This window comes from Loa loa (genome assembly GCF_000183805.2).
Source record: "Loa loa unplaced genomic scaffold supercont3.338, whole genome shotgun sequence".
In the NCBI taxonomy this organism is placed as follows: Eukaryota; Metazoa; Nematoda; class Chromadorea; order Rhabditida; family Onchocercidae; genus Loa; species Loa loa.
Genome location: NW_018108518.1, coordinates 6,187 through 20,512, shown reverse-complemented (window position 1 = coordinate 20,512; position 14,326 = coordinate 6,187). Strand labels below are relative to the sequence as shown.

Sequence of the window (14,326 nt, the reverse complement as noted above, 5' to 3'; positions counted from 1 at the left end):
TCACTCCATAAAAGTCATTTCACATAACTCATTATTCCACATAAGTAACTCATTCTATGAAAGGTCATTCTATAAATGGTCATTCTACAATTCAGTTATTCAATAACTCATTCAATAGCATATACCCAAATCACTTAAGGAACTGTTCGCTTCAACTTAATCAATCAATTCAACCAATTTATTGATCAATTTTACATTTAATATTCTCTCTGGAAAATACTCTTGTATTTCTCCATCTATCAAATAAACTGTCCTCAATCAATATTCGATTGTACCTATTACACAAAATTTCCAAAACTTTTGACAACAAAATATGACATTAGAAAGTTATGGCATAAAAAAATTATTCCTTAAAATTTGAAATAATTAAAATAATTTAAGGAAAATTAGGCGATTTCCTAGCTAACATTAACAATCTTACTTCAAAAGAAAAAAAGGAATGATAGGAACAGAATATGGAAACCGGAGCATTTGTTTGTTTATACCGTTTTCATCGGGAATTAATACGTCAACTAAATAGATTAATCAGTTAAACAGGTGCCACTCTTATTTGACATTATTTCTTACAAATACATCATTAAGAGACTCCCATTTGCCTTTGAAAGAATATTATTGCAAATGAAAATTAAGCGATTGGAAATTTTGAATATAATAATAAATTATTATTTCATTTTATCCTTTATTTTTAAAATAAAAGATATTTAATTAATTAAAGTCTAAATCAAATATCTAGTGTTAAATTAAATTAAACTAGTTAAATTAAAATAATTGCCAAATTTCCTTTGCAATTTAATTAATTAAATATTTAATTAATTAAATTGCAAAAGAAATTTAACAATTATTCATACATCAATTATTTTTCATATGTTTGTAAATTTATGGTTTATATGATGTAATAAAATCAATAGTGAACATATATGAAAGTCAAAAAATTTTTATTTTATTTGAAATTTTTGAACATACAAATGAAACATTAATTAAGGGAACAAAAGATGACAGACAAGTTGAAACGATTGGATCACAAATTCGATGTGACAATATGATATACAATGAATTTTCTGGTACAATACAATGTGACGAAAAAATTGCAAAGGTAAGAAAATATATGAAACAATTTTAATAAACGTTTACCATGATCACGTGTTACGTGACTAATTAAAACGTGAAGGTTGCTGTAAAAATAAGAAACTATATTAAATAATTTTAGCAAACTTTTGCTATGTTCATCTTTTACGTGATTCATTGCCAAAATAAAAAAGTGCTATGAACACGTGTTATGTGATTAATTAATATGTGAAAGTTGTCATTGCTAAAGTAAGAAAATACTCTGATCACATAACAAGATTGTCATTGTAAAAGTGTGAAAATAGTTTGATTACGTGTTGCGTGATTGATTAACACGTGGAAATTATTATTGCAAAAATAAGAAAAGACATAAAACAATTTTAACAAATATTTCCTATGATTAAAGTGATTAACAAAAAACGAAAAAAAAACTGCTTAATTATTAAATATGTATTATAAAATTGTAAGATTATTGCTTTTAATAATTTAAAAAAATATTTCAAACTTAATATTTTTTCAACAATTTAAACTATTCATATAAATTTCTCACTCATAAATATGTTTGGTTTACGTTTGGTTTTTTTTTTTTTTTTCTTTTACTTAAAAATAATAACATTGTCATTTTACACATAGCCATTCATATAATCTGGTCATTCATGGTGGTTGTTCACTTACTAATATGATCACATAGCCATTCATATAATCTGGTCATTCATGGTGGTTGTCCACTTACTAATATGATTTACTTTTAATTATATCATTCATTCTATTTCGATATTTCAAATAAAATATATTAATGTGAATTAACAGATGAAAATTTTTTTTCAAACATATTTTTCAACTTATATTATCAATAAAAAAAAAAATATGATATCGAATGGATACACATATTATCCACTCTCCCCCAGACTCTTCCCCAGAACACATATACACATATGCACATGAGTAGACGCGGGAGAGTGGGAGTGCGGGGGATAGTAAGGAAGCATTTAACTAAATCGATTAGTTAGTTTAAAAAAAGTTATTGTGTATCACTTGTTGCTGCAGTTGTTTGCTTTCTACATCATATATTTCAAGCCAACTATCTTCGCCATTTTACTTTCTTATTTTTCCTTTTTTTTTTTTAAATTTTTAAATTGAATTTTCGTTTTCCAATTTTTGCTAATAGTATAATTAATTTGTTATGTTTATATTGTTTGTTCAATTAAAATATATTTTTGTTAATATGGCCTTTCTCTCTTTTCTAGTAAAAAAAAAAAAAAAAGCAATAATATAACGATCACAATTATTGATTAATTATTTTATTTTTATTTAATTGACATTTTACCAATCTATTCTTTTATATATATATGCCATTTGAAATATACTTTAAAGTGATTTGAATTTTCAAAAATAAATATTTAAAAAGTTAAAAAATTAACTGATAAGTTTTCTTTCTTTTTTTTTCATGTTGCGATTTTTACATTTTTTAATTTACCGTTAAAATAATTTATACCATATTTAGATTATTTATTTTTTACATCTTTTTTCCTACTTCTCTACTGTAATTATTGATTATGTATCAAACTGAAGCAAATAATTTACTGAAGACTGATATCCATGAAAATCAAAAACCGGAAACACGTATCATCACTCTTAATTACGGTGAAAATCTTGAGGAATCAGTTTTTCGATTTCAGAAAGGTTTGACATTTTTTCAAGTACAAATTATCAATCAATTTTTCCTTTTTTCTTTTTTTTTTTCTAGCATGTTTGTTTTGAAATAAAATCGAGAAAAAAAAGTGCATTTTTTTTTTAATTATTTTCAAAAAGAAAAAATTTTAGGATGAATGAAATTTTAAAAGAGAAACAAATATTAAATTTTAATTTATAAAAGTTTTAAAGATGTGATTATTATTAATACAATGGCCTAATTCTATAAATGAAATAAGATATTTGAAGTGATATTGAGTTTAATCTAGGATTGGAATGAATTTTTGAAAATAATTTCATTTTTTTAAAATGTAAATTCAAGCTAAATTTTCCAATTCCAAATATTTTACTTATTTTTTTTTTAATATTTTGAAATTTAAGTATGTATGTTAAGTATTATTTATGTTAATTATTTATTTATAAGAAATAATTATAGGTTGGATTGTTCGATTCATTCGTGGTACAAATCTTTTGGGACGTAATGTAGATGTATATACATCAATTTCGGGTAAAATATCCTGGAAGGAAAAAGCTGATGAATTTGCAACATTTGCTGAAATTAAATGTGAACAATCTGGTGCTTTCTCCTATCATTTTATTGTTGATAATGAAAGGTATAACATTATTTAAATTTAATTTATGCTTAAATCATATTTCTCATTAATTCGTAATTAATTCATTCATTCCTGAATTGATTAAATTAGCTAAGAAGCTTAAAATGGTTTTTTTTTTTTCTTTTTAGTCAAATAGCCGGTAATGGATATATTTTGGTAATGCCGGTTTTATTCCTAAATGAACGTCCATTACGTTTAAATGCTGTAACATGTATCACACATATCTCAAAACTTCTTGGTTCATTTGATATGTGGGAAGAAAGATTGAAAATAGCTGCAAAAGCTGAATATAATATGATTCATTTTACTCCTGTACAACAACTTGGAATTTCAAATAGCAGGTATATATCGTATACCATATTTTAAAAAATCACAATTGCATACTGTAATTTAAACATATATGGTATACTATATTTTAAAAATTGAAATTGCATGCTGTACTTAAGAAGATATCGTATTTCATATTCTAAAAATCACAATTGCATACTGTAGTCTAAATATGCGTATTGTATGCTATATTTTAAAGATCAAAATTGCATGCTGTAACTTCAATCATATCAAATTATTTATATTTACTTATTTTTGTATTTTTCGTTTCAATATATTTTGAATTTCCTCCTCCAACTCAAGTTTTAATTGTTTAAAATTTTTGAAATTCAAATTTTCAACTTTTTAATTTTGAATTTCTTCTTATTTTAATTATTGATTATAGCGAAAAAATTTTTTTAAGCCCAAAATTACTGAAAATAGCAGTTAATTGGAAATTGTTAATTAATCATGGGCGAATTTTAAATTATTCCTGTTATATGAAATTTCCAAAAAGTTCTATCTGAAATCATTGATCTGTTTATTTTAGCTATTGCATTGCTGATCCAATGCAACTGAATCCGAATTTTAGCACTACCGTAAGTTTCTCTTAGCAAGAATCAACTCTCTAAATAATTAACAATTCCATTTCCAATAGCTCAATTTATTTTTTACTACTATGAAAGAATTTGTCAGCAATAATTTCACACAAAAGTTATCATCATTTAATGTTGTCCTGTGATAATGATTGTTCGAATTAATTTGTTTTAATTAATTACCATTTCAAGTTTGAAACTTTTTTCTTCTAATTAGTAAACCTAAATCTGAAATAATTTATTTGAACAGAAAAAACAGTACACATATGATGATTTGGCAATATTGATCAAAAATCTTGAAAGAGATTATCATTTATTATCAATGCAAGATGTCGTATGGAATCATGCAGCTCGTAATGCTTCATGGCTTTTAGTAAGTTACATTGTTATTCTATCATTTTATTATCTGATGAAAATTGAATTCAATATTGATAACAATATAAGCAGTTATTTTATTAATTTAATTTATATTATTCAAAAAAAGTATATATATATAAATTTTTTGCATTAACCATAGTTTATTAATTATTCCATTATTTTATTCCATTTTTTTATTAATTATTCCATTATTTTATTAATTATTTCATTATTTCCATTTTATTAAGTATTTTTTAATGTTAGTGCCATCATTTTATGTGGAAAAAAAAATGATATTATTTTATAATAATGGTTGTTCTAATTAATTTTGCTATTGAAAACTTGAAGTTTTTTTTTCCTCTAATAAATATTGAGTAAATTAAGTATCTTTTCATGATAATTTATAATTATTGTTTAGGAACATCCAGAATGCGCTTATAATTTAAAAAATAGTCCACATTTACGACCAGCTTATGTCCTTGATCGTCTCTTATATCATTTTGGTGTTGATATCATGAATGGAAAGTATAATAATCGAAATCTTAGCAAGGAAATTAATACAGATGAGCATTTACGAGTATGTTAGTATTATCTAAATGTTTTAATAATTAATAATTAGAAATTTTAATCAATAATATTGATAACTTCCTGTTTTATATGATAAAATTTATGGCATACCGTAATTTTACACACAGTAATGCTACCATATTCTACCATATTGCATTTGTACCAGTATTATATTAGGAAAAAGATTCATATGATACTTTTATTTTCGAGGAAATTCATCACATAAATCATTTAACTTTTTTTTTTCTCTTTCCATTCTAATCATAGCTCAATTTTTAAAAGTTTTTGTTTTCATTATTGTCATCTTTTTTTTTCCCTAGACTATTCTCGACATTTTGCGCAACGAACTTTTGCCAGAGTTACGAATTCACGAATTCTTTCAAGTTGACATCGAGAAATTAGTGGCACTATTTGAGAAATATGTCAAAGGTATTTGTGTTAAAATTATTGAATATTGAAATTAGTAGACAGCTTGAAAGAAACATCTGATGGTTAGTATCATTTCTGGAAAACTGATGCATGATTATTTCCGATGTCCAATTTATGTATTAATGGAAAATATGGCATAAATAAGAGCTATTTGGTTATATTAATTGGAATGATTTATTTTTAAGCAGATTTCTTCTGAAACTTTACTTTTTTCTCAGTTTTCATTAAATAAATTAATTTTAAATCATAATATATATTTAGATGGACCTTCACCGGATGTACGGGACGAAATGCTGGAATCAGAGCCAGGACCAGATTGGAATCGATTTGGTTTTATTGTTGACATGAATCATGCGAATAAGATTTTTAATCGAAAAAGGTATCGATTTAATTTTTCCTTAATTGGTGGTTATTCCAAAAACTAGCTTAATTAGTGCGGAAATAAATTTCAAGTAACGAAAAATCTATTTTAAAATTAAATTTTCCGTTTTTTCTTTTTATATATATTGATATTGAAATTGAAGAAACGATGCATTTGATGAGGGTGACAGACAATGGAAATGTTTGGAAATATTTCGAGGACATCTTCAATTCCTTAACCAAAAAGCATTGGAAATCGGTGCAGGAATTTGTGAAAATGTATTGCAAGCTTGTGCAGGACATATTGGTTATGAACGAATCGATCATTGGGGACCGCGACGACGCGAACTAACCGAAATTCATGGTCTTGTCACACAGTAAATATACATACTACCCATTAGTACTGTACCATTAATTCAATTAAAATTTCTTTTTCTTTCTTCATTCTCTAAAAGTCTAATTTACCGGTTTGTGATAAGTTAACATTGTGAACAAATGTTACCTAAATTGTCAAATATCATCACATATGGAATAAAGGAACCAGCTTTAGTGATTGTAAATTAAAATAAAGTAAAATTATATTTAAAGATATGAAAAATAATGAGTGAAAACTTGATCTTATTTCATTTTTTTTAAAAAAAAAACTTGATCCTTGATCTAATTTTGTTTTTGAAAAAGAAAAAACTTGACCTCTGATCCTATTTTATTTCTTCCTATATAATTTAAAATCGTTTTATCACGATTTAACCGAATCAATGATGGATGATTAGATTACATTAAGGAAGAAATTTTCAAATTTAGCTAATATCTTATCAGTAAATTACAATTATCATTCCTACTCTACTGGAATATTTTCATCTTTTTTTTTTTTCTTTTTCTTCAGGTATTTTGTACAACCATTTCCATCGTTGAACTCATGGAAAGATGAGGAGAAATTTGCATATAGCAATGAAACAGCAGGAAAAATAATGGCATGTAATGGATGGGTTATGAATGATAATCCATTACTTAATTTTGCACATTATCCATCACAGGTAAAATGAAACAAAATGTTTCATTCAAATTTATTTCATCAAAAGTTACAAATGTTAAATCAATATTATGTGAATAATTTAAATGGAAGTTTTAATTTAACAATTTACATTATTTACCTTGTTATGGAAAGAAATATTGATGTATCTTATGTGTACTTTTAATGATATGCATACATTTTCTATGAGGATATGCTAACAATTTTCTCGAGACATATTTAAGCAATTCTTCGGATAGCATTAAACGATGATAATTTTAATGATACTAAAATATGATTAAATGATATTAAGCCGTAATAATCATAATAATACAAAATCGAAATAATTTCTTAAAATTATTTAATAATAATTTTAATAGATTCAATATAAAATTGAAATAATCCATTAAGATTTATTAATGCTATCAAATATTAAAATTAGATATTGAAAATATTCCATTCTGCATACAATCTACGTAATTTATACTAATTTATTGAAAATTTTTCTAAAAATTTTATACGAAAATAAAATACTAAGAAATGAATTGTTGCTTGAAATTTTTAATTTTTGAATAATAAAATATTATTTTGTCCCCTGTCCATTTTTTGCTATTCATTAATTTTTGAATGGTAATTTATTACTAAATTAGATAATTATTGACTATTTTAGCGATTTGTATTAAATTATTTAAAATTTTCAAACTTAATTCCGTATATTAATTTTGAAATACAAATAACTTCTCTTATAGGTTTATTTGATGAGACATTTGGTATGTTGGGGAGATTGCATAAAGCTGAATTATGGTGAAAAACCGGAAGATTGTCCGTATTTATGGGATCTGATGAAGAAATACACGTAAATTTCCCATTCAAATATTTTTCTCCAAATGTTTCCAAAATCTTTTTTTCAAAAATCATTTTTCTTCAAATTTTTTCATTTATTTTTTTTTTACTAATCAAATAACAAACAAACGGAATCTTTCATATTTCATTGACTAAAATTGGAATTGCATAATTATCCGGAAATTGAACAAAGACATAGTTTTGAATTAAATAGCCAATACGGTGTAATATTTCGATACGAGTAATCAAATAATTCCATATCACTACTATAGCTTAGTATCTGATATAATCTATAACATATTAGATATTGAGATATGATAGTGATATGGAATTCAATGAAAGATATGATAACGATATGGAATTATGATGATGATATGGCGATATAATAGTGAGATGGAATTTAATTAATTAAAATTAATTGGAAATTAAAATTTGGAAAAATAAATCTCAGTTGTATTGAAGTTCAGAATTGATATGAAATATGATGAATGTATGGTGATTTATATGATGATTTAAAAATAGAGATACTGTTGCATGCTTAATTGCCTAAGGTTAATTAATTATAAGTTAATGAATTTATGCAATCAAACTTTCCTCATTTTAGTCAACGTTGCGCAAAAATATTTCATGGTTTACGCATTGATAATTGTCACAGTACACCAATACATGTTGCTGAGGTATGTGCTTATTTTATTTTTTTAATTGTAAAATTTAATGTGTAAAATATCATTGCCACGAAATTTATTATATCATAAAAAAAAATATTGTCGTAACTTTTTTTTTCAGTATCTTTTAAAAGCTGCACGTGAAATACGACCAGATATCTATGTGACAGCCGAACTTTTTACACAAAAAGAAAGTTTGGATAATATTTTTGTAAATCGACTTGGAATAACATCTTTAATACGAGGTAAATTATTGATAATTTTAATCGTTTTTGTTGAAACTATTTTAAATTTATAAATTTTAATTTTTCATTTTTATTATTTTAGAAGCTCAAAATGCTCCAATAAGCTTTGAACAAGGTCGCTTAATTTATCGATTTGGTGGTGATGTATTAGGTGGATTTATTCAAAAATCAATCCAAGATGCGACATCTTGTGTAGCACCAGCTTTATTCTTCGATCAAACACATGATAATCCTTCAGCTATCGAAGTTTTCACTTTTCATCCTTATTAATTGATGTTATCAATTAGATGATCTTATAGGTTGTTATGATGATAAGAGAGTAAAAGTAATTTGAAATTAAAACTGATAATATTTCTGAAAATTTCGTTACATAAAAATGGCTTGATATTTTTTATAATTATTCAATTAAAAAAAATGATAATTAACATAAAATTTTCAAGAATATTAGTGACATTCAATGTTTATCTTTCTTATATGTTATACAAAATAACTTTAGAAACGTTCCGTTTATGATTGCATACCAACGGCAGCATTGTTAGCAATGGCAAATTGTGGTATTGGTACTGTTCGGGGATATGATGAACTTGTCCCTTATAAAGTAAGTAAATGCATTGATACATTGAAGTCTGATAAATGAGCCTGGTAGAATTTACAAATTTAATGAATTAGTTCTTGTGGTACTTTAAATCACCAAGCAATTCTATCAAATTATTCGACAAATAGTAAAGGTTTAAAAGGACAATGATTAATGATATATGTAGATAGAAGATCTTTTTTTTTTCCATTTAGTTGATAAAATTGATTTTTGTGATATTTTAAATCCATGAATCAATTCTCTTAAATTATCAGACACACAGTTAAAAGGAGATTGATAGCCATGTGTATAAATGGGAAATCTTTTACCTATTTATTCTTCCATAGATATTTTTGGAATCATTGTCATATGATATTATATCAAATCATATCATGCATAACATATTTATTATTTTATATACCGGAAAATGCAAGGAGCAACAAAAATGGATAAAATTAATATTTGAGCTTTTTCTATGTCAAAATTTCAGATCGATGTTGTTGCTGAAACGCGTAATTATACGACATGGACAGAAGCAATGCAATCATCTACAATCATTCCGGCACGTGCCGCATTGAATAGATTACATATTTGGCTTGCGGAAAATAATTATACTCAAGTATTCATTTGTTATTTAATAATTTATTGCAGTCTGAAGTTATTTTAAAATATGTGCTTCTTTTTTGTAATATTTAACTAAACAATTCTTCGACTGATTGATTGATTGGTTGATTAATTAATCGATTGACAGGCTGATTGACTGGATTGATTGATTGATTGATTGATTGATTAAAATTTCTCGAATTGATTGTTTTCATTTTATTCAATTTTAGATTTATGTTGATCAACGAACACCAGATATTATAGCTGTAACACGACATAATCCGATAACCCATGAGAAAGTTATTATGCTTGCATATACTGCATTCAATAGAGATGCCATTTGTCATGATTGTCCAACAGTTGAAGATTTGACATTTACTGGTGACAGTTTTAATTTATAGTTAATTTTTTCCGGAGCACACTATCATTATTTTGATAATTAAATGAGTTTTAACAATAGCTAGCAACACTGCACAAATTTTTGTTTTGTTTTTCCTGATACATTTAACATGTTTTTCCTGAAGTCTGATACATTCAACATCATTAATAAACCGGAAAATGCAAAGAACAATGAACAGTTCCGTCATGCTTGGATAATATTTTCAAAATTAACTGAAATGTTGTCGGGTAAAAGGATGAGGAATTTTAGGTTTATTGGATGAAATTCTACTTGAAATCGAATTTTGCTACACGGATAAAGGAAAACAAGGTATATTGTTGCATAATTTATGAAGAAAAAGAAATGTCAAAATTATTTGAAATTTAAAATTTTAATAAATCAAAAAATGAAAGCTACAGAAAGTGATAACAAAATTGTTGGTTTAAATGGTGCTAAAGTGGAAGTTCGAGAGCATCTGAAGGCAAATGATTCGAAATTGGCAATTGTTAAACAAAATGAAACAGATGGTAAACTTCACCTGAAGCATTTCCCTTCCGGATCAGTTATCGTTATAAAGTAAGTCAACTTAGTGTTGAATTCATTTGATGGTAATAATGAGCAAATTAGACTAGAGAAGTAAAACAAGAAAAGTTAGAGGAAATTTTTTACTTTTAATTTTATCATTGCTTATATTCAGTTAAGCTCTAACTTGACAGTTTTTCAATCTTTTCTTTTTTTTATTTATGGCATGAACTACGAGATTCAAAAATATACTCTTTAATTTGAAAATAAATTTTAATCGAAATTTTTAACTTATTAGTTTAACATAGAATAACATTATAATATAAAAAAGAAGGGAAATAATTTTTAATAGCTTTTCATAGACCATGTTTTAGTTCTCGTTAACTATCGGTTGAGGATTAGTAAGTTAGAGCTAGTTGATAGATTAAAATTGATGTATATCCGAAATTATTTATTAAATAAAACAAATTTAGTAGGTGAAAAGCTTTAGCATATTTATAACAAGTGTAAATTTTAAGCATCTATATTTAAGGTAAGATGTGAATTTAAAATTTCAATTTAAAATCAAAATTTAAAGGGTATCATCAGTTAAAAAGGCGACAGAAGCAATCAATTTGATTCAAAATTATTTGTCTGGAAAGAATGATTCAATAAAAACATGTAAGTGTATATGTTATTAATTACTGTTAATAAAATGTTGTTTATTTAACTTGAAAGGTTTGCGGAACTTATTGGTATAGTGTTACGATAACGAGGAAGAACAGTATGAATTTTATAAGAAATTTACTAATTTAATTTTTATATTTACAGCTTTTGTAAATGCATTGAAACAATCAACTCTCCAAACTTACAATATGCTTCTGTTCCGATGTGCCGCAGAAGATCAAGCTGATTTCGGATCAGGCTCTTATAATATACCTAATTGGAAAACATTAGATTATTGTGGATTGCAAGGTTAGTTTTATTAAAGTGTAAAATTTTTTTCGTACAAAATTTACGAAATTTCAGATTTTTAATGTTAGAAAATTGTGTAAATGATAATGAATCTTCTATCAGTAAGTTGGATATTAAAGTGGTAGTGTATCTTTAATCAGTAAATTGGTTGTTAAAGTGATAATGAGTCTTCAATCAATAAATTAGGTATTTTTGGAAAATTGTTAACAAATGGCTAATAAATGCTAATAGCTAACTATTAACATGAGAAGAATTCAATACCAAGAATTGTCAATATCAAAAATTATTAGTACCAGAATTTATCAGTATTATTACTCGTATTATTGTAGTTCGATTATTTGAATAGTGCTTACTTATGCTGGATTTATGTATTTATTGATTTCCGGAATTTTTTTTCTTTTATTCGTTCATTTATTAGATTAAGTCGATCATTATTTATAAAACAGTAAGAAATAATAATGACTTTAATAGTAATAATTTAACTACTAAATAGAAATTTTAAAAAAAAGGAAAAGTTTAATTTTCAGGATTATTACCCTATTTAAATGATATTCGATTTCATAATGATCTTGGTCATCCGATATGTCAAAATTTACGTGATGGTTTATGGCTTTGCAATTACATTTATGATCGGCTTAACAAAAATAATCCAGCATTAGCGGAAATTGGTCGTATTATTCAAATCTTATTTTTACCACTTCATGAAGTACCATATGACTTAAGGCCTTGCTATTTTGAAGCATTATTTTCGTTAATTTATGAAACAACATTGGAACAATTGATGAAAAATTGAGTCGGTTAGTTTCTTTTTCTTTTTTTTTTATTTTCGTCAATTACTTATATTATAGTTAATTTTATTTATTCAATATTTAATATCATTAATATGATTAATTTGAATGAACAATTGTTTGAGAAAAAAAAAACAAATTAAACGTTTTATTATTCATCCGATTTTCCTGAAAATATCTTTTATCTTTTAAATTTTTTATTTCAACATAAATATTAATTATCGAATAAATTCATTATGATTCTGTTCACATTCATTTATTATCATGCATTCAAAATTTTTTTTAATTAATTAAGACAGTTTATTTGCCTCAATAATTTTATAGGCCATTTGCAACAGCATCGGTATATGTTCAATCGTTAGCGCTATCATCTGTATCCTTCCTTGGAGCAGTTAAAAATGCTAAGTTAGCACTATTACCAGATGGATATAAGATGGAAGATGATTTCCCTTCATCACTTTCGGCTGGTTTACCACATTTCGCCACTGGAATTTGGAGAAATTGGGGACGGGATACGTTTATCGCATTACCTGGTTGTTGCATTGCTACCGGTCGATTTCAGGATGCACGGTAAATTTCTTTCTTACATATTACACTTATTCTATTACAATTTAACCCTTTATTTAATTAATTAATATGCGGTGTAATGCTTAGCTATTATAACCCAGTGATTTCTAATCTTTCTTTGATCAGTGACCACCATGGCTTTCTTATTTCTAGGAGGAATTATAAGGTTCAAAAGTAATAAATTTGATTAATTTAAAAATAAACTTTAATCAAAACTGTTAACGTGTTAGTTTATCAAGCATTGATAAGAGCAGCCTTTGGTTGTTTTCTATTCATTTCGCTATTGCCTTCGGGAATTACCGATTGGAAAGGATTGTTAATATTGTAGAATTGAAATTGAATTGACTCAATTTAAAATGGCAGAACTAATAATATTCATATTTACCTGACATTATTACGAAAAGAAAATTTATCCTTCCTGATAGAACTTATGCAGGATTAGTTGTAGCATAGATAACAGGATCAGTTAAAGCTTGAAGACAAACAAATCCGTAATGGAATTAATCAAAGTTTATTAAATATTCAATTCAAAAGTAATAACTAGGGACAAATGAAAGTAAATAAATAAATCGGAAATATTAAGTAGAAATTGAATTGAATAAATCAAAAATGTAGCTCAAAATAGTGATCAAAGATTAACTACTGGATACTATTGTACTCCATCATTGATACTGTTGGATACTGTTGTATTTCATGATGGGAAAAATATTGTAGAAATTTAATTCTATCATATGGTGCTGCAATGAGACATGGATTAATACCCAATCTTTTGGATGGCGGATATGGTGCACGTTATAATGCTCGTGATGCTATTTGGTTTTGGTTGTATGCTATTGTGAAATATATTGAAATGGTTCCAGAAGGTGCTCAAATTCTTAGAAGTAAAGTACTTCGTATATTCATCCACGATGATACCATTTATGGACATGATTTAACTGTAAGTAAATTTGATTGATTGATTGGTTGATTATTTGGTTGATTGTTTGAGTGATTTATTAATTAACCGGCTTACTGTTTGATTGATTAGTTAATAAAATGTAATTTTATACGTCAAAAATGCATTTATTCCATATCTTTAGTGTAATAATTTGAGTAATTTTATTTTTAAAAATATCAAAAGCAATTTTAGGAACAATGTCTTGCTGATACAATGCAAGAAGCACTTATGCGACATTTTAATGGAATAGAATT

At 25.6% G+C, this 14,326-nt stretch overlaps 1 protein-coding gene across 1 annotated transcript; it reads left to right on the top strand.

The window, feature by feature from the left end:
• Positions 1 to 2,621: 2,621 nt before the first annotated feature.
• LOAG_07652 (hypothetical protein) lies at positions 2,622 to 14,090 on the top strand (the record flags this gene model as incomplete). Its single annotated transcript, XM_003143185.2, has 24 exons — positions 2,622 to 2,748; positions 3,194 to 3,371; positions 3,500 to 3,712; positions 4,228 to 4,276; positions 4,524 to 4,646; positions 5,049 to 5,207; positions 5,518 to 5,626; positions 5,888 to 6,005; positions 6,151 to 6,363; positions 6,870 to 7,020; positions 7,745 to 7,851; positions 8,443 to 8,515; positions 8,625 to 8,748; positions 8,831 to 8,994; positions 9,245 to 9,346; positions 9,813 to 9,941; positions 10,156 to 10,306; positions 10,575 to 10,634; positions 10,724 to 10,880; positions 11,404 to 11,486; positions 11,637 to 11,780; positions 12,308 to 12,530; positions 12,893 to 13,138; positions 13,850 to 14,090. The coding sequence occupies 24 exons, from the start codon at positions 2,622 to 2,624 to the stop codon at positions 14,088 to 14,090; spliced, it is 3,444 nt and encodes a 1,147-aa protein (XP_003143233.2).
• Between the last annotated feature and the right edge of the window lie 236 nt (positions 14,091 to 14,326).